The sequence below is a fragment of the Pogoniulus pusillus genome, unplaced genomic scaffold (assembly GCF_015220805.1).
Source record: "Pogoniulus pusillus isolate bPogPus1 unplaced genomic scaffold, bPogPus1.pri scaffold_170_arrow_ctg1, whole genome shotgun sequence".
In the NCBI taxonomy this organism is placed as follows: Eukaryota; Metazoa; Chordata; class Aves; order Piciformes; family Lybiidae; genus Pogoniulus; species Pogoniulus pusillus.
The window spans coordinates 30,037-54,035 of record NW_026974602.1 but is presented as its reverse complement, the minus strand read 5'-3'; the positions used below and the strand labels follow the sequence as shown (position 1 = coordinate 54,035).

General features: G+C 44.9%; 1 protein-coding gene and 1 long non-coding RNA gene across 2 annotated transcripts; both read left to right on the top strand.

Annotated features, from left to right (window-relative positions):
- Positions 1–15,762: 15,762 nt before the first annotated feature.
- On the top strand, positions 15,763–23,758 carry LOC135173966 (uncharacterized). Its single transcript, XR_010301614.1, has 2 exons — positions 15,763–16,390; positions 21,946–23,758. It is a non-coding gene; the product is annotated as an uncharacterized LOC135173966 (long non-coding RNA).
- Positions 16,427–23,758, top strand: LOC135173967 (uncharacterized). The gene is made up of 2 exons (XM_064141196.1): positions 16,427–19,849; positions 21,053–23,758. Exon 1 carries the CDS (start codon positions 16,427–16,429, stop codon positions 18,608–18,610), a length of 2,184 nt encoding a protein of 727 aa, XP_063997266.1. The 3' UTR covers positions 18,611–19,849; positions 21,053–23,758.
- Positions 23,759–23,999: the final 241 nt, after the last annotated feature.

The window sequence follows — 23,999 nt, the reverse complement described above, 5'->3', positions numbered from 1 at the left end:
CCAGAGACTCTTATAAATTTGGTAGACCCAATGACAATTTATAGAATTTATAGAGTTTATAGAGTGCCCTCCCCTCCTCCCCCTCCTTTCCCCAAAAGACAGGGAGAGAGATAAGAGGTAGGGACACCCCCAATAAATCAATCTCACTCGATTTGGAAGTTAAAAAAGGAAAAGTTTAACAATAACTTAGAAAAAGGGATTGGAGGTAGGGGAGTTTACAAAGGATAAGGAAGGGAAAACAGCAAAATACAAAACAGGGATGGATACAACCCGAGTAGTGTGATGGTGTCTCTGCCTCGTGGCTGGTATGCAGTATCAGTGTGTGTGTGTGTTCATGAACGCAGGTAGGGAGAAGGAGGGCGAAAAGAGGAAGAGACAGGAGAACTCCTGTCTTTTATACCACAGGAAGTGGGGGGAGTGGGCTAACCATCACCTGGAGTGTGGCCCACCCCTGAGGAGGGGCCGAGACCCCTAGGGTCAGGTTCAGGGTCACTCCCCCAGGAGTGTTAACCCTATACACATAGAAATGCCGTTTAAAAAAAGCAATCCTTCTGCTTATAGATACAACCAGGAATGGCCTAGCCTGGAATACCCTACACCATTATGCAGCTTTCCAGCTGCGTCACACACTGGCAAAAGAAACTTTCTCCTACCTGCTTTCCTTTGAAGCAGAAACACGTTTACATCCTAGCCCCATTGAAGAACCATAGAAATGTCGGTTAGAAAAAGCACTCAGTCTGCTTATACACCCAGCCAGGAATGGCCTAGCCTGGAATCCCCTGCACCATTCTGCAGCTTTCCAGCTCCCTCACACACTGGCAAAAGAAACTTTCTCCTAGCTGCTTTCCTTTGAAGCAGAAACACGTTTACATCCTAGCCCCATTGAAGAACCATAGAAATGCCGTTTAGAAAAAACACTCCTTCTGCTTATAGACCCAGTCAGGAATGGCCTAGCCTGGAATCTCCTACACCATTCTACAGCTTTCCAGCTCCCTCACACACTGACAAAAGAAACTTTCTACTACCTGCTTTCCTTTGCAGCAGAAATACGTTTACATCCGAACCCCATTGAAGAACCACAGAAATTCCCTTTACAAAAAGCACTCCTTCTGCGTGTAGACCCAGTCAGGAATGGCCTAGCCTGGAATCCCCTGCACCATTCTGCAGCTTTCCAGCTGCGTCACACACCGGCAAAAGAAACTTTCTCCTAGCTGCTATCCTGTGAAGCAGAAACACGTTTACATCCTAGCCCCATGGAAGAACCATAGAAATGCCGGTTAGAAAAAGCACTCCTTCTGCGTGTAGACCCCGTCAGGAATGGCCCAGCCTGGAATCCCCTGCACCATTCTGCAGCTTTCCAGCTGCGTCACACACTGGCAAAAAGAACTTTCTCATAGCTGCTTCCTTTGAATCAGAAACACGTTTATATCCTAACCACATTGAAGAAACATAGAAATTCCCTTTACAAAAAGCACTCCTTCTGCTTATAGACCCCGTCAGGAATGACCAAGCCTGGAATCCCCTGCACCATTCTGCAGCTTTCCAGCTCCCTCACACACGGGCAAAAGAAACTTTCTCCTACCTGCTTTCCTTTGAAGCAGAAACACGTTTACATCCTAACCCCATTGAAGAACCATAGAAATTCCCTTTACAAAAAGCACTCCTTCTGCGTGTAGACCCAGTCAGGAATGGCCTAGCCTGGAATCCCCTGCACCATTCTGCAGCTTTCCAGCTCCCTCACACACTGGCAAAAGAAACTTTCTCCTAGCTGCTTTCATTTGAAGTAGAAAGACGTTTACATCCTAGCCCCATTGAAGAACCATAGAAATGCCGGTTAGAAAAAGCACTCCTTCTACTTATAGACCCAGACAGGAATGGCCTAGCCTGGAATCCCCTGCACCATTCTGCAGCTTTCCAGCTCCCTCACACACTGGCAAAAGAAACTTTCTCCTAGCTGCTTTCCTTTGAAGCAGAAACACGTTTACATCCTAGCCCCATTGAAGAAACATAGAAATGCCGGTTAGAAAAAGCACTCCTTCTGCTTATAGACCCAGCCAGGAATGGCCTAGCCTGGAGTCCCCTGCACCATTCTGCAGCTTTCCAGCTCCCTCACACACTGGCAAAAGAAACTTTCTCCTAGCTGCTTTCCTTTGAAGCAGAAACACGTTTATATCCTAGCCCCATTGAAGAATCATAGAAATTCCCTTTACAAAAAGCATTCCTTCTGCGTGTAGACCCAGCCAGGAATGACCTAGCCTGGAATCCCCAACACCATTCTGCAGCTTTAGAGCTCCCTCACACACTGGCAAAAGAAACTTTCTCCTAGCTGCTTTCCTTTGAAGCAGAAACACGTTTACATCCTAGCCCCACTGAAGAATCATAGAAATGCCGGTTAGAAAAAGCATTCCTTCTGCATATGCACCCATCCAGGAATGGCCTAGCCTGGAATCCCCTGCACCATTCTGCAGCTTTCCATCTCCCTCACACACTGGCAAAAGAAACTTTCTCCTAGCTGCTTTCCTTTGAAGCAGAAACACGTTTATATCCCAGCCCCATTGAAGAAACATAGAAATTTGGTTTACAAAAAGCACTCCTTCTGCGTGTAGACCCAGCCAGCAATGGCCTAGCCTGGAATCTCTTGCACCATTCTGCAGCTTTCCAGCTCCCTCATACACTGGCAAAAGGAACTTTCTTGTAGCTGCTTTCCTTTGAAGCAGAAACACGTTTACATCCTAGCCCCATTGAAGAACCATAGAAATGCCGGTTAGAAAAAGCACTCCTTCTGCTTACAGACCCAGCCAGGAATGGCCTAGCCTGGAATCCCCTGCACCATTCTGCAGCTTTCCACCTATCTCACACACTGGCAAAAGAAACTTTCTCATAGTTGCTTCCTTTGAATCAGAAACACGTTTATATCCTAGCCCCATTGAAGAACCATAGTAATGCCGGTTAGAAAAAGCACTCATTCTGCTTATAGACCCAGTCAGGAATGGCCTAGCCTGGAATCTCCTACACCATTCTGCAGCTTTCCAGCTCCCTCACACACTGGCAAAAGAAACTTTCTCCTAGCTGCTTTTCTTTGAATCAGAAACTCGTTTACATCCTAGCCCCATTGAAGAACCATAGAAATTCCCTTTACAAAAAGCACTCCTTCTGCTTATAGACCCAGTCAGGAATGGCCCAGCCTGGAATCCCCTGCACCATTCTGCAGCTTTCCAGCTCCCTCACACACTGGCAAAGGAAACTTTCTCCTAGCTGCTTTCCTTTGAAGCAGAAAGACGTTTACATCCTAGCCCCATTGAAGAACCATAGAAATGCCGGTTAGAAAAAGCACTCCTTCTGCTTATAGACCCAGCCAGGAATGGCCTAGCCTGGAATCCCCTGCACCATTCTGCAGCTTTCCAGCTCCCTCACACACTGGCAAAAGAAACTTTCTCCTAGCTGCTTTCCTTTGAAGCAGAAACACGTTTACATCCTAGACCCATTGAAGAAACATATAAATGCCGGTTAGAAAAAGCACTCCTTCTGCTTATAGACCCAGCCAGGAATGGCCTAGCCTGGAATCCCCTGCACCATTCTGCAGCTTTCCAGCTCCCTCACACACTGGCAAAAGAAACTTTCTCCTAGCTGCTTTCCTTTGAAGCAGAAACACGTTTATATCCTAGCCCCATTGAAGAAACATAGAAATTCCCTTTACAAAAAGCATTCCTTCTGCGTGTAGACTCAGCCAGGAATGGCCTAGCCTGGAATCCCCTGCACCATTCTGCAGCTTTCTATCTCCCTCACACACTGGCAAAAGAAACTTTCTCCTAGCTGCTTTCCTTTGAGGCAGAAACACGTTTACATCCTAGCCCCATTGAAGAACCATAGAAAAGCCGGTTAGAAAACGTATTCCTTCTGCTTACAGACCCAGCCAGGAATGGCCTAGCCTGGAATCCCCTGCACCATTCTGCAGCTTTCCATCTGCCTCACACACAGGCAAAAGAAACTTTCTCCTAGCTGCTTTCCTTTGAAGCAGAAACACGTTTACATCCTAACCCCATTGAAGAACCATAGAAATTCCCTTTACAAAAAGCACTCCTTCTGCGTGTAGACCCAGCCAGGAATGTCCTAGCCTGGAATCCCCTGCACCATTCTACAGCTTTCCAGCTCCCTCACACACTGGCAAAAGAAACTTTCTCCTAGCTGCTTTCCTTTGAAGCAGAAACACATTTACATCCTAGCCCCATTGATGAAACGTAGAAATTCGGTTTAGAAAAAGCAATCCTTCTGATTATACACCCAGTCAGAAATGAAGTAGCCTGGAATCCCCTGCACGTTCTGCACCTTTCCAGCTGCGTCACACACTGGCAAAAGAAACTTTCTCCTAGCTGCTTTCCTTTGAAGCAGAAACACGTTTACATCCTAGCCCCATTGAAGAAACATAGAAATTTGGTTTAGAAAAAGCAATTCTTCTGCTTATAGACCCAGTCAGGAATGACCTAGCCTGGAATCCCCTACACCATTCTGCAGCGTTCCAGCTGCATCAAACACTGGCAAAAGGAACTTTCTCCTAGCTGCTTTCCTTTGAAGCAGAAACTCGTTTACATCCTAGCCCCATTGAAGAACCACAGAAATGCCGGTTAGAAAAAGCACTCCTTCTGCTTATAGACCCAGCCAGGAGTGGCCTAGCCTAGAATCCCCTGCACTATTCTGCAACTTTCCTACTGCGTCACACACTGGCAAAAGAAACTTTCTCCTAGCTGCTTTCCTTTGAAGCAGAAACACGTTTACATCCTATAGCCATTGAAGAAACATAGAAATGCCGTTTAGAAAAAGCACTCCTTCTGCTTATAGACCCAGCCAGGAATGGCCTAGCCTGGAATCCCCTACACCATTCTGCAGCTTTCCAGCTGCGTCACACACTGGCAAAAGAAACTTACTCCTAGCTGCTTTCCTTTGAAGCAGAAACACGTTTACATCCTAGCCCCATTGAAGAACCATAGAAATGCCGGTTAGAAAAAGCACTTCTTCTGCTTATAGACCCAGTCAGGAATGACCTAGCCTGGAATCCCCAACACCATTCTGCAGCTTTAGAGCTCCCTCACACACTGGCAAAAGAAACTTTCTCCTAGCTGCTTTCCTTTGAAGCAGAAACACGTTTACATCCTAGCCCCACTGAAGAATCATAGAAATGCCGGTTAGAAAAAGCATTCCTTCTGCATATGCACCCATCCAGGAATGGCCTAGCCTGGAATCCCCTGCACCATTCTGCAGCTTTCCAGCTCCCTCACACACAGGCAAAAGAAACTTTCTCCTAGCTGCTTTCCTTTGAAGCAGAAACACGTTTATATCCCAGCCCCATTGAAGAAACATAGAAATTTGGTTTACAAAAAGCACTCCTTCTGCGTGTAGACCCAGCCAGCAATGGCCTAGCCTGGAATCTCTTGCACCATTCTGCAGCTTTCCAGCTCCCTCATACACTGGCAAAAGGAACTTTCTTGTAGCTGCTTTCCTTTGAAGCAGAAACACGTTTACATCCTAGCCCCATTGAAGAACCATAGAAATGCCGGTTAGAAAAAGCACTCCTTCTGCTTACAGACCCAGCCAGGAATGGCCTAGCCTGGAATCCCCTGCACCATTCTGCAGCTTTCCACCTATCTCACACACTGGCAAAAGAAACTTTCTCATAGTTGCTTCCTTTGAATCAGAAACACGTTTACATCCTAGCCCCATTGAAGAACCATAGAAATTCCCTTTACAAAAAGCACTCCTTCTGCTTATAGACCCAGCCAGGAATGGCCTAGCCTGGAATCCCCTGCACCATTCTGCAGCTTTCCAGCTCCCTCACACACTGGCAAAAGAAACTTTCTCCTAGCTGCTTTCCTTTGAAGCAGAAACACGTTTACATCCTAGACCCATTGAAGAAACATAGAAATGCCGGTTAGAAAAAGCACTCCTTCTGCTTATAGACCCAGCCAGGAATGGCCTAGCCTGCAATCCCCTGCACCATTCTGCAGCTTTCCAGCTCCCTCACACACTGGCAAAAGAAACTTTCTCCTAGCTGCTTTCCTTTGAAGCAGAAACACGTTTATATCCTAGCCCCATTGAAGAAACATAGAAATTCCCTTTACAAAAAGCATTCCTTCTGCGTGTAGACTCAGCCAGGAATGGCCTAGCCTGGAATCCCCTGCACCATTCTGCAGCTTTCCATCTCCCTCACACACTGGCAAAAGAAACTTTCTCCTAGCTGCTTTCCTTTGAAGCAGAAACACATTTACATCCTAGCCCCATTGATGAAACGTAGAAATTCGGTTTAGAAAAAGCAATCCTTCTGATTATACACCCAGTCAGAAATGACGTAGCCTGGAATCCCCTGCACGTTCTGCACCTTTCCAGCTGCGTCACACACTGGCAAAAGAAACTTTCTCCTAGCTGCTTTCCTTTGCAGCAGAAACACGTTTACATCCTAGCCCCATTGAAGAACCATAGAAATGCCGGTTAGTAAAAGCAATCCTTCTGCTTATAGTCCCAGTCAGGAATGACCTAGCCTGGAATCCCCTGCACCATTCTGCAGCTTTCCAGCTCCCTCACACACTGGCAAAATGAACTTTCTCCTAGCTGCTTTCCTTTGAAGCAGAAACACGTTTACATCCTAGCCCCATTGAAGAAACATAGAAATTTGGTTTAGAAAAAGCAATTCTTCTGCTTATAGACCCAGTCAGGAATGACCTAGCCTGGAATCCCCTACACCATTCTGCAGCGTTCCAGCTGCATCAAACACTGGCAAAAGAAACTTTCTCCTAGCTGCTTTCCTTTGAAGCAGAAACTCGTTTACATCCTAGCCCCATTGAGGAAACATAGAAATGCCGGTTAGAAAAAGCACTCCTTCTGCTTATAGACCCAGCCAGGAGTGGCCTAGCCTAGAATCCCCTGCACTATTCTGCAACTTTCCTACTGCGTCACACACTGGCAAAAGAAACTTTCTCCTAGCTGCTTTCCTTTGAAGCAGAAACACGTTTACATCCTAGCCCCATTGAAGAACCATAGAAATGCCGGTTAGAAAAAGCACTCCTTTTGCTTATAGACCCAGTCAGGAATGACCTAGCCTGGAATCCCCAACACCATTCTGCAGCTTTAGAGCTCCCTCACACACTGGCAAAAGAAACTTTCTCCTAGCTGCTTTCCTTTGAAGCAGAAACACGTTTACATCCTATAGCCATTGAAGAAACATAGAAATGCCGTTTAGAAAAAGCACTCCTTCTGCTTATAGACCCAGCCAGGAATGGCCTAGCCTGGAATCCCCTACACCATTCTGCAGCTTTCCAGCTGCGTCACACACTGGCAAAAGAAACTTACTCCTAGCTGCTTTCCTTTGAAGCAGAAACACGTTTACATCCTAGCCCCATTGAAGAACCATAGAAATGCCGGTTAGAAAAAGCACTCCTTTTGCTTATAGACCCAGTCAGGAATGACCTAGCCTGGAATCCCCAACACCATTCTGCAGCTTTAGAGCTCCCTCACACACTGGCAAAAGAAACTTTCTCCTAGCTGCTTTCCTTTGAAGCAGAAACACGTTTACATGCTATCCCCATTGAAGAACCATAGAAATGCCGGTTAAAAAAAGCACTCCTTCTGCTTATAGACCCAGTCAGGAATGGCCTAGCCTGGAATCCCCTGCACCATTCTGCAGCTTTCCAGCTGCGTCACACACTGGCAAAAGAAACTTTCTCCTAGCTGCTTTCCTTTGAAGCAGAAACACGTTTACATCCTAGCCCCATTGAAGAACCATAGAAATGTCATTTAGAAAAAGCACTCCTTCTGCTTATAGACCCAGTCATGAATGACCTAGCCTGGAATCCCCTACACCATTCTGCAGCTTTCCAGCTCCCTCACACACTGGCAAAAGAAACTTTCTCCTAGCTGCTTTCCTTTGAAGCAGAAACACGTTTACATCCTAGCCCCATTGAAGAAACATAGAAATTCGGTTTAGAAAAACCACTCCTTCTGCTTATAGACCCAGCCAGGAATGGCCTAGCCTGGAATCCCCTGCACCATTCTGCAGCTTTCCAGCTCCCTCACACACTGGCAAAAGAAACTTTCTCCTAGCTGCTTTCCTTTGAAGCAGAAACACGTTTACATCCTAGCCCCATTGAAGAACCATAGAAATGCCGGTTAGAAAAAGCACTCCTTCTGCTTATAGACCCAGTCAGGAAAGGCCTAGCCTGGAATCTCCTACACCATTCTGCAGCTTTCCAGCTCCCTCACACACTGGCAAAAGAAACTTTCTCCTAGCTGCTTTCCTTTGAAGCAGAAACACGTTTACATCCTAGCCCCATTGAAGAACCATAGAAATGCCGGTTAGAAAAAGCACTCCTTCTGCTTATAGACCCTGCCAGGAATGACCTAGCCTGGAATGCCCTGCACCATTCTGCAGCTTTAGAGCTCCCTCACACACTACCAAAAGAAACTTTCTCCTAGCTGCTTTCCTTTGAAGCAGAAACACATTTATATCCTAGCCCCATTGATGAAACATAGAAATTCGGTTTAGAAAAAGCAATCCTTCTGATTATACACCCAGTCAGAAATGACCTAGCCTGGAATCCCCTGCACGTTCTGCACCTTTCCAGCTGCGTCACACACTGGCAAAAGAAACTTTCTCCTAGCTGCTTTCCTTTGAAGCAGAAACACGTTTACATCCTAGCCCCATTGAAGAACCATATAAAAGCCGGTTAGAAAAAGCACTCCTTCTGCTTATAGACCCAGCCAGGAATGGCCTAGCCTGGAATCCCCTGCACCATTCTGCAGCTTTCCAGCTCCCTCACACACTGGCAAAAGAAACTTTCTCCTAGCTGCTTTCCTTTGAAGCAGAAACACGTTTACATCCTATCCCTATTGAAGAACCATAGAAATTCCATTTACAAAAAGTACTCATTCTGCTTATTAACCCAGCCAGGAATGGCCTAGCCTAGAATCCCCAACACCATTCTGCAGCTTTCCAGGTGCATCACACACTGGCAAAAAAAACTTTCTCCTAGCTGCTTTCCTTTGAAGCAGAAACACGTTTACATCCTAGCCCCATTGAAGAACCATAGAAATACCGGTTAGAAAAACCACTCCTTCTGCTTATAGACCCAGCCAGGAATGGCCTAGTCTGGAATCCCCTGCACCATTCTGCAGCTTTCCAACTGCATCACACACTGGCAAAAGAAACTTTCTCCTAGCTGCTTTCCTTTGAAGCAGAAACACGTTTACATCCTAGCCACATTGAAGAACCATAGAAATGCCGTTTAGAAAAAGTAATCCTTCTGCTTATAGACCCATCCAGGAATGACCTAGCCTGGAATCCCCTACACCATTCTGCAGCGTTCCAGCTGCATCAAACACTGGCAAAAGAAACTTTCTCCTAGCTGCTTTCCTTTGAAGCAGAAACTCGTTTACATCCTATCCCTATTGAAGAACCATAGAAATTCGCTTTACAAAAAGCACTCCTTCTGCTTATAGACCCAGCCAGGAATGACCTAGCCTGGAATCCCCTACACCATTATGCAGCTTTCACGCTGTGTCACACACTGGCGAAAGAAACTTTCTCCTAGCTGCTTTCCTTTTAAGGAGAAACACGTTTACATCCTATCCCTAGTGAAGAACCATAGAAATTTGCTTTACAAAAGGCACTCCTCCTTATAGACCCAGTCAGGAATGACCTAGCCTGGAATCCCCTGCACTGTTCTGCAGCTTTCCAGCTCCCTCACACACTGGCAAAAAAAACTTTCTCCTAGCTGCTTTCCTTTGAAGCAGAAACACGTTTACATCCTAGCCCCATTGAAGAACCATAGAAATGCCGTTTAGGAAAAGCACTCCTTCTGCTTATAGACCCAGTCAGGAATGGCCTAGCCTTGAATCCCCTGCACCATTCTGCAGCTTTCCAGCTGCGTCACACACTGGCAAAGGAAACTTTCTCCTAGCTGCTTTCCTTTGAAGCAGAAACACGTTTACATCCTATCCCCATTGAAGAACCATAGAAATTCACTTCACAAAAAGCACTCCTTCTGCTTATAGACCCTGCCAGGAATGACCTAGCCTGGAATGCCCTACACCATTCTGCAGCTATCCAGCTCCCTCACACACTGGCAAAAGAAACTTTCTCCTAGCTGCTTTCCTTTGAAGCAGAAACTCGTTTACCTTCTAGCCCCATTGAAGAACCATAGAAATGCCGGTTAGAAAAAGCACTCCTTCTGCTTATAGACCCTGCCAGCAATGACCTAGCCTGGAATGCCCTGCACCATTCTGCAGCTTTAGAGCTCCCTCACACACTGGCAGAAGAAACTTTGTCCTAGCTGCTTTCCTTTGAAGCAGAAACACGTTTACATCCTAGCCCCATTGAAGAAACATAGAAATGCCGTTTAGAAAAAGCAATCCTTCTGCTTATAGTCCCAGTCAGGAATGGCCTAGCGTGGAATCCCCTGCACCATTCTGCAGCTTTCCAGCTGCGTCACACACTGGCAAAAGAAACTTTCTCCTAGCTGCTTTCCTTTGAAGCAGAAACACGTTTACATCCTAGCCCCATTGAAGAAACATAGAAATTCGGTTTAGAAAAAGCACTCCTTCTGCTTATAGACCCAGCCAGGAATGGGCTAGCCTGGAATCCCCTACACCATTCTGCAGCTTTCCAGCTCCCTCACACACTGGCAAAAGAAACTTTCTCCTAGCTGCTTTCCTTTGAAGCAGAAACACGTTTACATCCTATAGCCATTGAAGAAACATAGAAATGCCGTTTAGAAAAAGCACTCCTTCTGCTTATAGACCCAGCCAGGAATGGCCTAGCCTGGAATCCCCTACACCATTCTGCAGCTTTCCAGCTGCGTCACACACTGGCAAAAGAAACTTTCTCGTAGCTGCTTTCCTTTGAAGAAGAAACACGTTGAAATCCTAGCCCCATTGAAGAACCATACAAATTCCCTTTACAAAAAGCACTCCTTCTCCTTATAGACCCAGCCAGGAATGACCTACCCTGGAATCTCATGCACCATTCTGCATCGTTCCAGCTGCGTCACACACCGGTAAAAGAAACTTTCTCCTAGCTGCTTTCCTTTGAAGCAGAAACACGTTTACATCCCAGCCCCATTGAAGAACCATACAAATTCCCTTTACAAAAAGCAATCCTTCAGCTTATAGACCCAGCCAGGAATGACCTAGCCTGGAGTCCCCTGCACCATTCTGCAGCTTTCCAGCTCCCTCACACACTGGCAAAAGAAACTTTCTCCTAGCTGCTTTCCTTTGAAGCAGAAACACATTTACATCCTAGCCCCATTGAAGAACCATAGTAATGCAGTATAGAAAAAGCACTCCTTCTGCATGTAGACCCAGTCAGGAATGGCCTAGCCTGGAATCCCCTGCACCATTCTGCAGCTTTCCAGCTCCCTCACACACTGGCAAAAGAAACTTTCTCCTAGCTGCTTTCCTTTGAAGCAGAAACACGTTTACATCCTAGCCCCATTGAAGAACCATAGAAATTCGCTTTGCAAAAAGCACTCCTTCTCCTTATAGACCCAGTCAGGAATGACCTAGCCTGCAATTCCCTACACCATTCTGCAGCCTTCCAGCTGCGTCACACACTGGCAAAAGAAACTTTCTCCTAGCTGCTTTCCTTTGAAGCAGAAACACGTTTACATCCTAGCCCCATTGAAGAGCCCTAGAAATGCCGTTTAGAATACGCACTCCTTCTGCGTGTAGACCCAGCCAGGAATGGCCTAGCCTGGAATTTACTACACCGTTCTGCAGCTTTCCAGCTCCCTCACACACTGGCAAAAGAAACTTTCTCCTAGCTGCTTTCCTTTGAAGCAGAAACACGTTTATATCCTAGCCCCATTGAAGAACCATAGAAATGCCAGTTAAAAAAAGCACTCCTTCTGCTTATAGACCCTGCCAGGAATGACCTAGCCTGGAATCCCCTGCACCATTCTGCAGCTTTCCAGCTCCCTGACACACTGGCAAAAGAAACTTTCTCCTAGCTGCTTTCCTTAGAAGCAGAAACACGTTTACATCCTAGCCCCATTGAAGAACCATTGAAATGCCGGTTAGAATAAGCACTCCTTCTGCTTATAGACCCAGCCAGGAATGACCTAGCCTGGAATCCCATACACCATTATGCAGCTTTCACGCTGTATAACTCACTGGCGAATGAAACTTTCTCCTAGCTGCTTTCCTTTTAAGGAGAAACACGTTTACATCCTCTCCCTATTGAAGAACCATAGAAATGCGCTTTACAAAAAGCACTCCTTCTGCGTGTAGACCCAGTCAGGAATGACCTACCCTGGAATCCCCTGCACCATTCTGCAGCTTTCCAGCTGTGTCACACACTGGCAAAAGAAACTTTCTCCTAGCTGCTAACCTTTGAAGCAGAAACACGTTTACATCCTAGCCCCATTGAAGACCCATAGAAATGTCGTTTAGAAAAAGCACTCCTTCTGCGTGTAGACCCAGCCAGGTATGGCCTAGCCTGGAATCCCCGGCACCATTCTGCAGCTTTCCAGCTGCGTCACACACTGGCAAAAGAAACTTTCTCCTAGCTGCTTTCCTTTGAAGCAGAAACACGTTTACATCCTAGCCCCATTGAAGAACCATAGAAATTTGCTTTTCAAAAAGCAATCATTCTGCTTATAGACCCAGTCAGGAATGATCTAGCCTGGAATCCCCTGCACCATTCTGCAGCTTTCCAGCTCCCTCACACACTGGCAAAAGAAACTTTCTCCTAGCTGCTTTCCTTTGAAGCAGAAACACGTTTACATCCTAGCCCCATTGAAGAACCATAGAAATTTGCTTTTCAAAAAGCAATCATTCTGCTTATAGACCCAGTCAGGAATGATCTAGCCTGGAATCCCCTGCACCATTCTGCAGCTTTCCAGCTCCCTCACACACTGGCAAAAGAAACTTTCTCCTAGCTGCTTTCCTTTGAAGCAGAAACACGTTTACATCCTAGCCCCATTGAAGAGCCCCAGAAATGCAGTTTAGAAAAAGCACTCCTTCTGCTTATAGACCCATCCAGGAATGGCCTAGCCTGGAATCTCCTGCACCATTCTGCAGCTTTCCAGCTCCCTCACACACTGGCAAAAGCAACTTTCTCCTAGCTGCTTTCCTTTGAAGCAGAAAGACGTTTACATCCTAGCTCCGTTGGAGAAACATAGAAATTCGGTTTAGAAAAAGCACTCCTTTTCCTTATAGAGCCAGCCAGGAATGGCCTAGCCTGGAATCCCCTGCACCATTCTGCAGCTTTCCAGCTCCCTCACACACTGGCAAAAGGAACTTTCTCCTAGCTGCTTTCCTTTGAAGCAGAAACACGTTTACATCCTAGCCCCATTGAAGAGCCCTAGAAATGACATTAAGAAAAAGCACTCCTCCTGCGTGTAGACCCAGCCAGGAATGGCCTAGCCTGGAATCCCCTGCACCATTCTACAGCTTTCCTGCTCCCTCACAAACTGGCAAAAGAAACTTTCTCCTAGCTGCTTTCCTTTGAAGCAGAAACAGATGTACATCCTAGCCCCCTTGAAAAACCATAGAAATTTGCTTTACTAAAAGCAATCATTCTGCTTATGGACCCAGCCAGGAATGATCTAGCCTGGAATCCCCTGCACCATTCTGCAGCTTTCCAGCTGCGTCACACACTGGCAAAAGAAACTTTCTCCTAGCTGCTTTCCATTGAAGCAGAAACACATTTACATCCTAGCCCCATTGAAGAACCATAAAAATGCCGTTTAGAAAAAGCAATCCTTGTCCTTATAGACCCAACCAGGAATGACCTAGCCTGGAATCCCCTACACCATTCTCCAGCCTTCCAGCTGCGTCACTCACTGGCAAAAGAAACTTTCTCCTAGCTGCTTTCCTTTGAAGCAGTAACACGTTTACATCCTATCCCTATTGAAGAACCATAGAAATTCGCTTTTCAAAAACCACTCCTTCTGCTTATAGACCCATCCAGGAATGACCTAGCCTGGAATCCCCTGCACCATTCTGCAGCTTTCCAGCTCCCTCACACACTGGCAAAAGAAACTTTCTCGTAGCTGCTTTCCTTTGAAGCAGAAACACGTCTACATCCTAGCCCCATTGAAGAGCCCTAGAAATGCCGTTTAGAAAAAGCACTCCTTCTGCGTGTAGACCCATCCAGGAATGGCCTAGCCTGGAATCCCCTGCACCATTCTACAGTTTTCCCGCTCCCTCACACACTGGCAAAAGAAACTTTCTCCTAGCTGCTTTCCTTTGAAGCAGAAACACGTTTACATCCTAGCCCCATTGAAGAACCATAGAAATGCCGTTTAGAAAAAGCACTCCTTCTGCATGTAGACCCATCCAGGAATGGCCTAGCCTGGAATCCCCGGCACCATTCTGCAGCTTTCCAGCTGCGTCACACACTGGCAAAAGAAACTTTCTCCTAGCTGCTTTCCTTGGAAGCAGAAACACGTCTACGTCCTAGCCCCATTGAAGAACCATAGTAATACTGTTTAGAAAAAGCAATCCTTCTGCATGTAGACCCAGCCAGGAATGTCCTAGCCTGGAATCTCCTGCTCCATTCTACAGCTTTCCCGCTCCCTCACACACTGGCAAAAGAAACTTTCTCCTAGCTGCTTTCCTTTGAAGCAGAAACACGTTTACATCCTAGCCCCATTGGAGAAACATAGAAATTCGGTTTAGAAATAGCACTCCTTCTGCTTATAGACCCATCCAGGAATGGCCTAGCCTGGAATCCCCTGCACCATTCTGCACCTTTCCAGCTCCCTCACACACTGGCAAAAGAATCTTTCTCCTAGCTGTTTTCCTTTGAAGCAGAAACACGACTACATCCTAGCCCCATTGAAGAGCCCTAGAAATGCCGTTTAGAAAAAGCACTCCTTCTGCGTGTAGACCCATCCAGGAATGGCCTAGCCTGGAATCCCCTGCACCATTCCACAGTTTTCCCGCTCCCTCACACACTGGCAAAAGAAACTTTCTCCTAGCTGCTTTCCTTTGAAGCAGAAAAACGTTTATATCCCAGCCCCATTGAAGAAACATAGAAATTCGCTTTGCAAAAAGCACTCATTCTGCTTATAGAGCCAGCCAGGAATGACCTACCCTGGAATCTCCTGCACCATTCTGCAGCTTTCCAGCTCCCTCACACACTGGCAAAAGAAACTTTCTCCTAGCTGCTTTCCTTTGAAGCAGGAAGACTTTTACATCCTAGCCCCATTGGAGAAACATAGAAATTCGGTTTAGAAAAAGCACTCCTTCTGCTTATAGAGCCAGCCAGGAATGGTCTAGCCTGGAATCCCCGGCACCATTCTGCAGCTTTCCAGCTCCCTCACATACTGGCAAAAGCAACTTTCTCCTAGCTGCTTTCCTTTGAAGCAGAAACACGTTTACATCCTAGCCCCATTGAAGAACCATAGAAATTCGCTTTACAAAGAGCACTCCTTCTGCTTATAGACCCAACCAGGAATGACCTAGCCTGGAATCCCCTACACCATTCTGCAGCTCTACAGCTGCGTCACACACTGGCAAAAGAAACTTTCTCCTAGCTCCTTTCCTTTGAAGCAGAAACACATTTACATCCTAGCCCCATTGAAAAACCATAGAAATGCCGTTTAGAAAAAGCACTCCTTTTGCGTGTAGACCCAGCCAGGTATGGCCTAGCCTGGAATCCCCTGCACCATTCTGCAGCTTTCCAGCTGCGTCACACACTGGCAAAAGAAACTGTCTCCTAGCTGCTTTCCTTTGAAACAGAAACACATTTAAATCCTAGCCCTGTGGGGAATTTTGTAGGGGCTGTTGCCTTGCAATCGATATGTAGGCGATTGGAACACAGCGGGTAAGACACCGGTCAGCCCAAGGACACTGTGTCCGCTTCGTGCTTTCTATGAAAAAAAGCAGAGTTGGCCTGAGGATGTTGCGTCCTTGTGATACAGCTGTGCAAAGTAAAACAAGTAATGAATCAGTCATGAATATACCATAGAACAAAGGATCTGCACATCTGGAAATGTAGGGTTTGATATATGAGCACACGTACTGCTTATAAAAATACCTTTTTGTATCTACTAATGATTATGCTTTAAACCACAAAAATGTATTGCATGGACCAATTAGAAATCGACATGTAATCCTGTAATAGTATAAAAAGCCTTCTGATTTGTGTATTAAATGTCTTACATTTACAATCCATATTGGATTCTGTAAGTCCATTTCCTCAACTTTGGGAACAGTCAGCATGCTAACAGCGCCTAACAGCGACATCTGGTGACCCCCGACGTGATCAGCAAGAGACCTGATACCCGGGAAGAGAGCTGAGCTGACTGCAAAGCGGGGAAAAAGAAAAGAAATTCCGCGGCGGCTGCGGCCGGACGTCCGAGAGAGGCGTGAGTGGTACCACGGATTTTCGACTCAGCGGGTGAGTCGGCTGCCTTGAGCAGGGAAAAGGCGCGGAATGGGGAATACGGCCCCGGGAATAGAGAAAGCTTCTGTTGAAGCCTTGTTGAAATTTGGACAGAAAGCTGGAGACCCGCTGGATCGGGCTCTAGTGACAGATTTGTTGTCTTGGGCACGCCGTAGAGGCTTACTCAAGGAAACTGCACAAGTTTTTAAAGACGAGACGTGGAAGCGTATAGGGGAGGAAATATGGGAATCTGTCCAGACTGATAATAAAGAAGCAAAAAGACTTGCTTCAACCTATCGACAGATCAGTCTCTTAGTACAAAAAATAGGAGCGGAGGCAGAAGTTGAAGCAATAATTCAGACCATCTTGAACGACGCTAAAAATAAAGTAACATCGGGATCGGGGGCGGAGACAAAAACTGCCGCGGAGACAAAAACTGAGATAAAAACTGAGACGAAAACTGTTTGCCCTGCTACCCAAGGTCCTTACGATTATCTCATTCCTGATTGGGACCCCGATAAGGGAGCGGGAGGTTCACAAGTCCCCGAGCCTATGGAAGTGGGACAAGCGGTACCATCAGCTCCGCAAATAGATCCTGCAACTGTCCCTCTGCCTCCTGAGGAAGAGGAGTTAAAGACTCTTTTACATGAGCAGGCAGATGCAATGACTAAACTATTGAATGAGATGCAACGGTTGGATAAAGGTTCCAAATCAAGGGTGGTTAAAGAGAGTTATCGCAAGGCACATAAGTCTATTGTTGAAGGTCTGAAAAATGTTGAGAAACAATTAACAAAGATTGAGTCTGGTAATTGTGTTCACCCTGCTGCTGTTACTGAAGAGAAAAATACAGATGGTAAAATGTCAGTGGAAGGGGTTCGTCAACGGGTGTTACAAAGTATCAGAGATGGTGAAATGAACATAGAGGAGGGCGATTGGTATTTGCGGTCTAAGTATGGTTCAGAAGCGAGACTGTCTGCGGAGGATAAGAGAAAGCTTGCAGATTGGTTTGCATTGTATCCTCAGTATAAAAGGAAAGAGGATTCAGCAAGTGGAATGGTGGATGATGTCTGGAAGTGGTGGAGAGGGAAAGCGAATGAGGAAAAGTCAAAGGAGACTCCTAAACAGAGAAATTCTGATTACATTCCAAAAGATCCCAACTTTGACATGTCAAACCGGTGGAAGGGAGTTGTAACCAATGCTGAAATTACTGGGGATTTTCAGTTTACAGCTGCACCAGTAACTATTGATAATAATGGACAGAGAAACTGGCAGCCTATAGACTGGACCACAGTTGCCAAAATACAGAAAGCAATTTTAGATTATGGAATAGACAATCGACTGGTCAGAAGACAGATGGAAACATTTATAAAACATCAGACACTAATACCCACAGACATTAAACATCTGTTTGAACTAATGCTGGGACCTACGAGTTATATGATGTTTGTTAACAAGTGGCAGGAAAGATTAGAGCAGAAACAGCTTGATAACTTGACACTGCCGCACGGAGATCCCTTACGGGTGGCCTCCCTAGAGCAATTGATGGGGAACGGTCAGTACGTTGACCCACAGCGGCAAGCTGCGCTAGACTTGCGAATTCTGGCTCAAAGCAAAGTGGCTGCCCTTGAAGCTTTCGCCAGTTTGCCACAGGTCGGCACTCCAAAACAACCATACTTGCAAATTAAACAGAGAGACTCTGAGTCATTTATGGCATTTGTTGACAGAATTACAGAAGGTGTTGAAATGGCACCTGACATTCCAGCCAACATGAAAGAGACATTGGTAAAAGAGATTGCTATGCAAAATGCCAATGCTGCCTGTCGGAGGTTAATTGCCACTTTACCCCCTGCTGCTTCTTTACTGCAAATGGTAGAACAATGTTCTCGAGCCCCGATGGAAGAAGAGAAGGAAAAGGCTCGAATTCATGCCTCTGCATTAGCAGCTGCATTGTCCAAATGCTCGCCACAAGGAAAGGGGGACAAGGGCTCAAATCCTGTATGTTTTAAATGTGGACAGACGGGACATTTTAAAAAGCATTGTCCTACAATTAAGGCTGTTACTAACCAAGTATCGTCGATGAGTTCTCCATTCGCAGGTACCTGCAACAAGTGTGACAAGTTCGGACACAGAGCATCAGACTGCAAATCCCGATTTAAGAAGGATGGAACACCTCTTGTGCCCCAGCAGGGAAACGGGGGAGGCCGCGTGGGGGGCGCGGCTCAGACCTCATCTTAAGCGACCGGACCCCCCACAACGGAGGCTGCCTCGACGATCTACTCGCCGCCACCAGAGGAAGCGCTGGCCTCGATTTGGTCGTAAGTGAAACAATAACAATCACAACACAGGAGGTTACACTAATCCCTACTACCAGTAAAGGACCATTAGGGTATGGACTTTCTGCCTTGCTAATAGGAAGATCTTCAGCTACAAGAACTGGAATTTTTGTACAACCAGGATTAATCGATAGTGACTTCACAGGAGTTATTCACATTATGGTTAATGTTTTTACACCACCAATTACCATCCCAAAAGGCAGTAAGATAGCACAATTGATTCCTTTCAAAGCCTGTGTACCACATTCAACACCTAAAATCAGAGGAACAGGAGGGTTTGGGTCTACAGAGCCACTAATAGCTTTCTCTGAGGTGATAACTAACAACAAACCTACACGTCCTGTTACCATTATCCATCCCGATACTCAGATCACCCCTAAAACCATTACAGCTGAGATGATGATTGACACGGGTGCAGATGTCACTATAGTGCCAGCTGCATATTGGCCAAAAGCGTGGCCAATTGTAAATTCATCTGAGAAGGTTTTGGGAATAGCAGGACTAGCAGAAATGAGAAAAAGTGCTGTGTTATTGGACATCAAAGACAATGAGGGGAACATTGCAAAAGTAACACCTGTAATCATGAACACACCCTTATGGTTGCTAGGTCGAGATGTACTCTCCCAATGGCAACTTGTTTTGTCTACTCCTTTTCCATAGCGGCCACTGACAAAGGTGCTCTTCCCACTATTAAGCTGACTTGGAAAACTGATAAGCCTGTGTGGGTTGATCAGTGGCCGCTCACTGATGAAAAATTGGAGCACCTGAACCAGCTTGTGGATGAACAATTAGAGAAAGGCCATATAAAAGAATCTTTTAGTCCTTGGAACACTCCAGTTTTTGTTATACAGAAAAAATCAGGAAAATGGCGATTTTTGCACGATCTTCGTGCTGTTAATGAGCAAATGACGCCAATGGGAGCGTTACAACCAGGCCTACCTTCTCCAGCTGCAATACCTGTTAATTGGGCTGTCTACATTATTGATCTTAAGGATTGTTTCTTTAGTATTCCACTCGATCCTGCTGATACTCAACGATTTGCCTTTAGTATACCATCAAAGAATAACAGTGCCCCCATGAGAAGATTTGAATGGATAGTTCTGCCACAGGGAATGCGTAATAGCCCAACCATATGTCAATGGTATGTTAATCAAGCATTACAAAATTGGAAGAGTTCACACCCTACATACGTGGTATTACATTATATGGATGATATCTTGATTGCTTCTCCCATTCCCTTAACAGAAACTGAAAAGACTACATTATCACAGACCCTTAAGCACTGGGGATTGACAATTGCAAAAGATAAGATTCAGGCCCAAGAACCATGGAATTATCTAGGACTGATAGTGACAGAAAGCAGAATCAGACCTCAAAAAATTACACTACATGTGAAAATAGAAACAGTGAATGATGTCCAAAAATTATTAGGAGAATTGCAATGGATCAGACAATGGATAGGGATTACTAATAAAGATCTTGAACCCCTTAGAGAGTTGCTAAAAGGATCAAAACATCCAGCAGAACCTAGAGTTTTGCAAAACCAGCACTATGAGGCACTTGAAAAAATTAATAACAAAATAGCTGAATTACAAGCATATCGTTACAATACTGCCTTGCCAATCAATGTTTATTTATGCCAACAAGACAATGATTATTATTTGGCAATAGGACAGGAACAGGATCAGAAGACATTCCTACTATTGGAGTGGTTATTTCCAAAAAGTCAGCCTCATGCATCACTGTTACACAAACTTGACCTTGTTGGTTCCTTGCTGTTAAAGGCAAAACGTAGAGTACGTCATGTTTTTGGGGTAGAAGTAACTAAGATTGTGTTACCATTTGCAATGAAATCAGTGGTGGAAGAATGGTGTAACATGTCATATTCTTTTGCTACTGCAGTGATTGCTACATCTATTGATAATCATTATCCTGCATTTCCTTTATTTGGTACTCAATTGATGTTAAACCAGAAAGCACTGAAATGTGAACAACCTATTGAAAATGGTGTTACAGTTTTTACTGATGCTTCTGGGAAAACACACAAATATGGCTATGCTAAATGGTGTGACACTTCCAAACAATGGAAGACTGTAGTGAAAGAACTAGAAGGAGTTTCTGTTCAATGCCTTGAACTCAAAGCAGTAACAATGGTGTTTGAAGACTTTGTAAATATCCCTGTAAATATTATTACTGATTCTATGTATGTAGCTTCTGTTGTGAATCGAGTAGAGGAGTCAATTATTGGACACATTTCTAACAAGGTTATTGAAGCTGTGATTATTCAATTGTTGAATTTGATTCTAAACAGAAAATGTTTATATTTTTGTACTCATATTCGTAGTCATACTAACTTGCCTGGATTCTTGTCAGAAGGAAACGCGAAAGCCGATGAGGTGGTGAGTGCTGGAGCCCAGCAAAATGATACTGATGAACCTTCTGTTTCTATCAAATCAGCCACTCAGGCAATTAAGCAAGCACAAGTAAGTCATGCATTCTTTCACCAATCTGCAAAAAGTTTGTCTAAGGAATTCTCTATATCTCTGCAAACTGCTCGTGGCATTATTGCCTCGTGTCCTGATTGTGCCAAGGTCTCACCCCTACAATCAGAAGGCACTAATCCTAGGGGGACTGAGGCAAGAGAGTTATTTCAAACAGACATTACAATTGTTCCGTCATTTGGACGTCTAAAATATGTTCATGTCACAGTAGATACATATAGTTCAGCCTTGTGGGCATCTGCCATGACATCATCGGGGGCGTCAGCAACGTGTCGACATTGGAGAATGGCATTTGCTGTATTAGGAAACCCCCAAACAATTAAGACAGACAATGGTCCAAATTATAAAAGCCAAATTGTTGAAGCGTTTCTTTCAGCCTGGAATATCAAACATTTATTTGGAATTCCTTACAATAGCACAGGACAGGCAATTGTTGAAAGAAAGCATTCTGATCTCAAACGATATATTGCCATTTTTCAAAGACAGGGGGAGTTTTCCCATTCCCACTCCCCCCACGATATTCTTTCAAAGGCCATTTATGTTTTAAATTGGAAACTCTGGTCACAAAAGTCGAATCAAGAAGTTGGGTCAACCCCTATCTTTAGACATTTTACTCAAAACAATCCTTTAAAAGAAACACACGTTTCTGTGCAAGTTTGGGACCCCTCATCAGCCACCTGGAATGGACCATGGAGATTAATAACTTGGGGTCGTGGGTATGCTTGTGTCATTACAGAGGACGGAGAGCGGTGGTTGCCAGCCAAGTGGGTGTGACCCTGGCTACATGCTGAAACCAAGGAAAACAAGGAGGATGATCAAACGGCGATAGAAGAAATCGCTGACTTAGAAGCTGCACACAACGTCACCAGAGACAACTGATCTGAGCTAAATGTTGAACAATATGTATTGGTTATCTGCTATTGTAATTATTTTTGTGGTGCAGGAGAATTTTGGGTGGGGTAGTGAAGACAACTTTTGGGTGAATTGGGCAAAGGAGACAAATAACCCATCCTTTTGCTTACACTTATCAGCAGCCACAGACCCATTTAAAACATGCCTGATAGGGTTGCCATTTGATGATCAACGCACTTTGGTAGCCTCCTTTTCATCTCTCACACATCAAGATTGTTCTACAGCAAAAAGTATAAGTCATTGTATGGCATTAATAGTTGCAAGCCTCAATGACCCTTTACCATGGGATCCTCAAGAGTTCAACCTGTTAGGAAGTCGAATGCCAAATCAGTCAGGATGTCTGATATTTGGCTCGTACAATCTGACGAATCGTCAAATAACAGATCTAACATCCTATCATTTTCCTTATTGGAGTACCTCTGATTTTTGTGCTAAAGACACGGTTTATGGTTGGAACACAAATGGTATGTGCCTTAACATTACCAAAGCCTTAAGATTGCCTAGAAATGTGTTCCTGATCTGTGGTAGAAGAGCGTGGCCTGGAATCCCAAAAGAAAGTAACGGAGGGCCATGTTACATTGGTCACCTTTCTTTGCTAACTCCTACTTCAGAATTTATCCGAAATCATATTGCAAGTAGTGCTACTCTATTAAGAAATCGTAGAAATGTAGAAATGTTAACCACTGATTGTAATGATGAAGTGGAACTTTGGTCTCATACAGCAAGAGTTTTTGGAGCATTGTTTCCTCCTATAGGAACAGCACATGCCTTGTCAGCCATTCAGAGATTAGCATGTTGGACAGCAAAACAAGCTAATGTTACTACTAGTGTTATTTCTCAGCTTGCAGTAGATCAAAATAGTTTGCGAAAGGCTACCCTGCAAAATAGAGCAGCTATAGATTACTTGCTTTTAGTACAAGGAAAAGGCTGTGAAGAGGTAGAAGGAATGTGTTGTTTTAACTTGTCTGATCATAGTGATTCAATCCATAAAAAGGTAGACTGGCTTCAGCATCATACAGAGAGAATTACAGCGAATCATAACCCCTTTGATGATTGGCTAATGTCATGGGGAATTTCAGCTTGGGCAAAAGAGTTAATCAAAACTGTAGGAATAGTATTGCTTATTGTTATTGTTGTGTTATTTTTAGGACCCTGCATCTTCCGATGTCTATCCTGGCAGATGCATCGGATCGCTGCTACAGTGTTTGAAAAGAAAGGGGGAGATGTGGGGAATTTTGTAGGGGCTGTTGCCTTGCAATCGATATGTAGGCGATTGGAACACAGCGGGTAAGACACCGGTCAGCCCAAGGACACTGTGTCCGCTTCGTGCTTTCTATGAAAAAAAGCAGAGTTGGCCTGAGGATGTTGCGTCCTTGTGATACAGCTGTGCAAAGTAAAACAAGTAATGAATCAGTCATGAATATACCATAGAACAAAGGATCTGCACATCTGGAAATGTAGGGTTTGATATATGAGCACACGTACTGCTTATAAAAATACCTTTTTGTATCTACTAATGATTATGCTTTAAACCACAAAAATGTATTGCATGGACCAATTAGAAATCGACATGTAATCCTGTAATAGTATAAAAAGCCTTCTGATTTGTGTATTAAATGTCTTACATTTACAATCCATATTGGATTCTGTAAGTCCATTTCCTCAACTTTGGGAACAGTCAGCATGCTAACAGCGCCTAACAGCGACATCGCCCCATTGAAGAACTGTAGAAATGCCGTTTAGAAAAAGCAATCCTTGTCCTTATAGACCCAGCCAGGAATGGCCTAGCCTGGAATCCCCTGCACCATTCTGCAGCTTTCCAGCTCCCTCACACACTGGCAAAAGAAACTTTTTCCTAGCTGCTTTCTTTTGAATCAA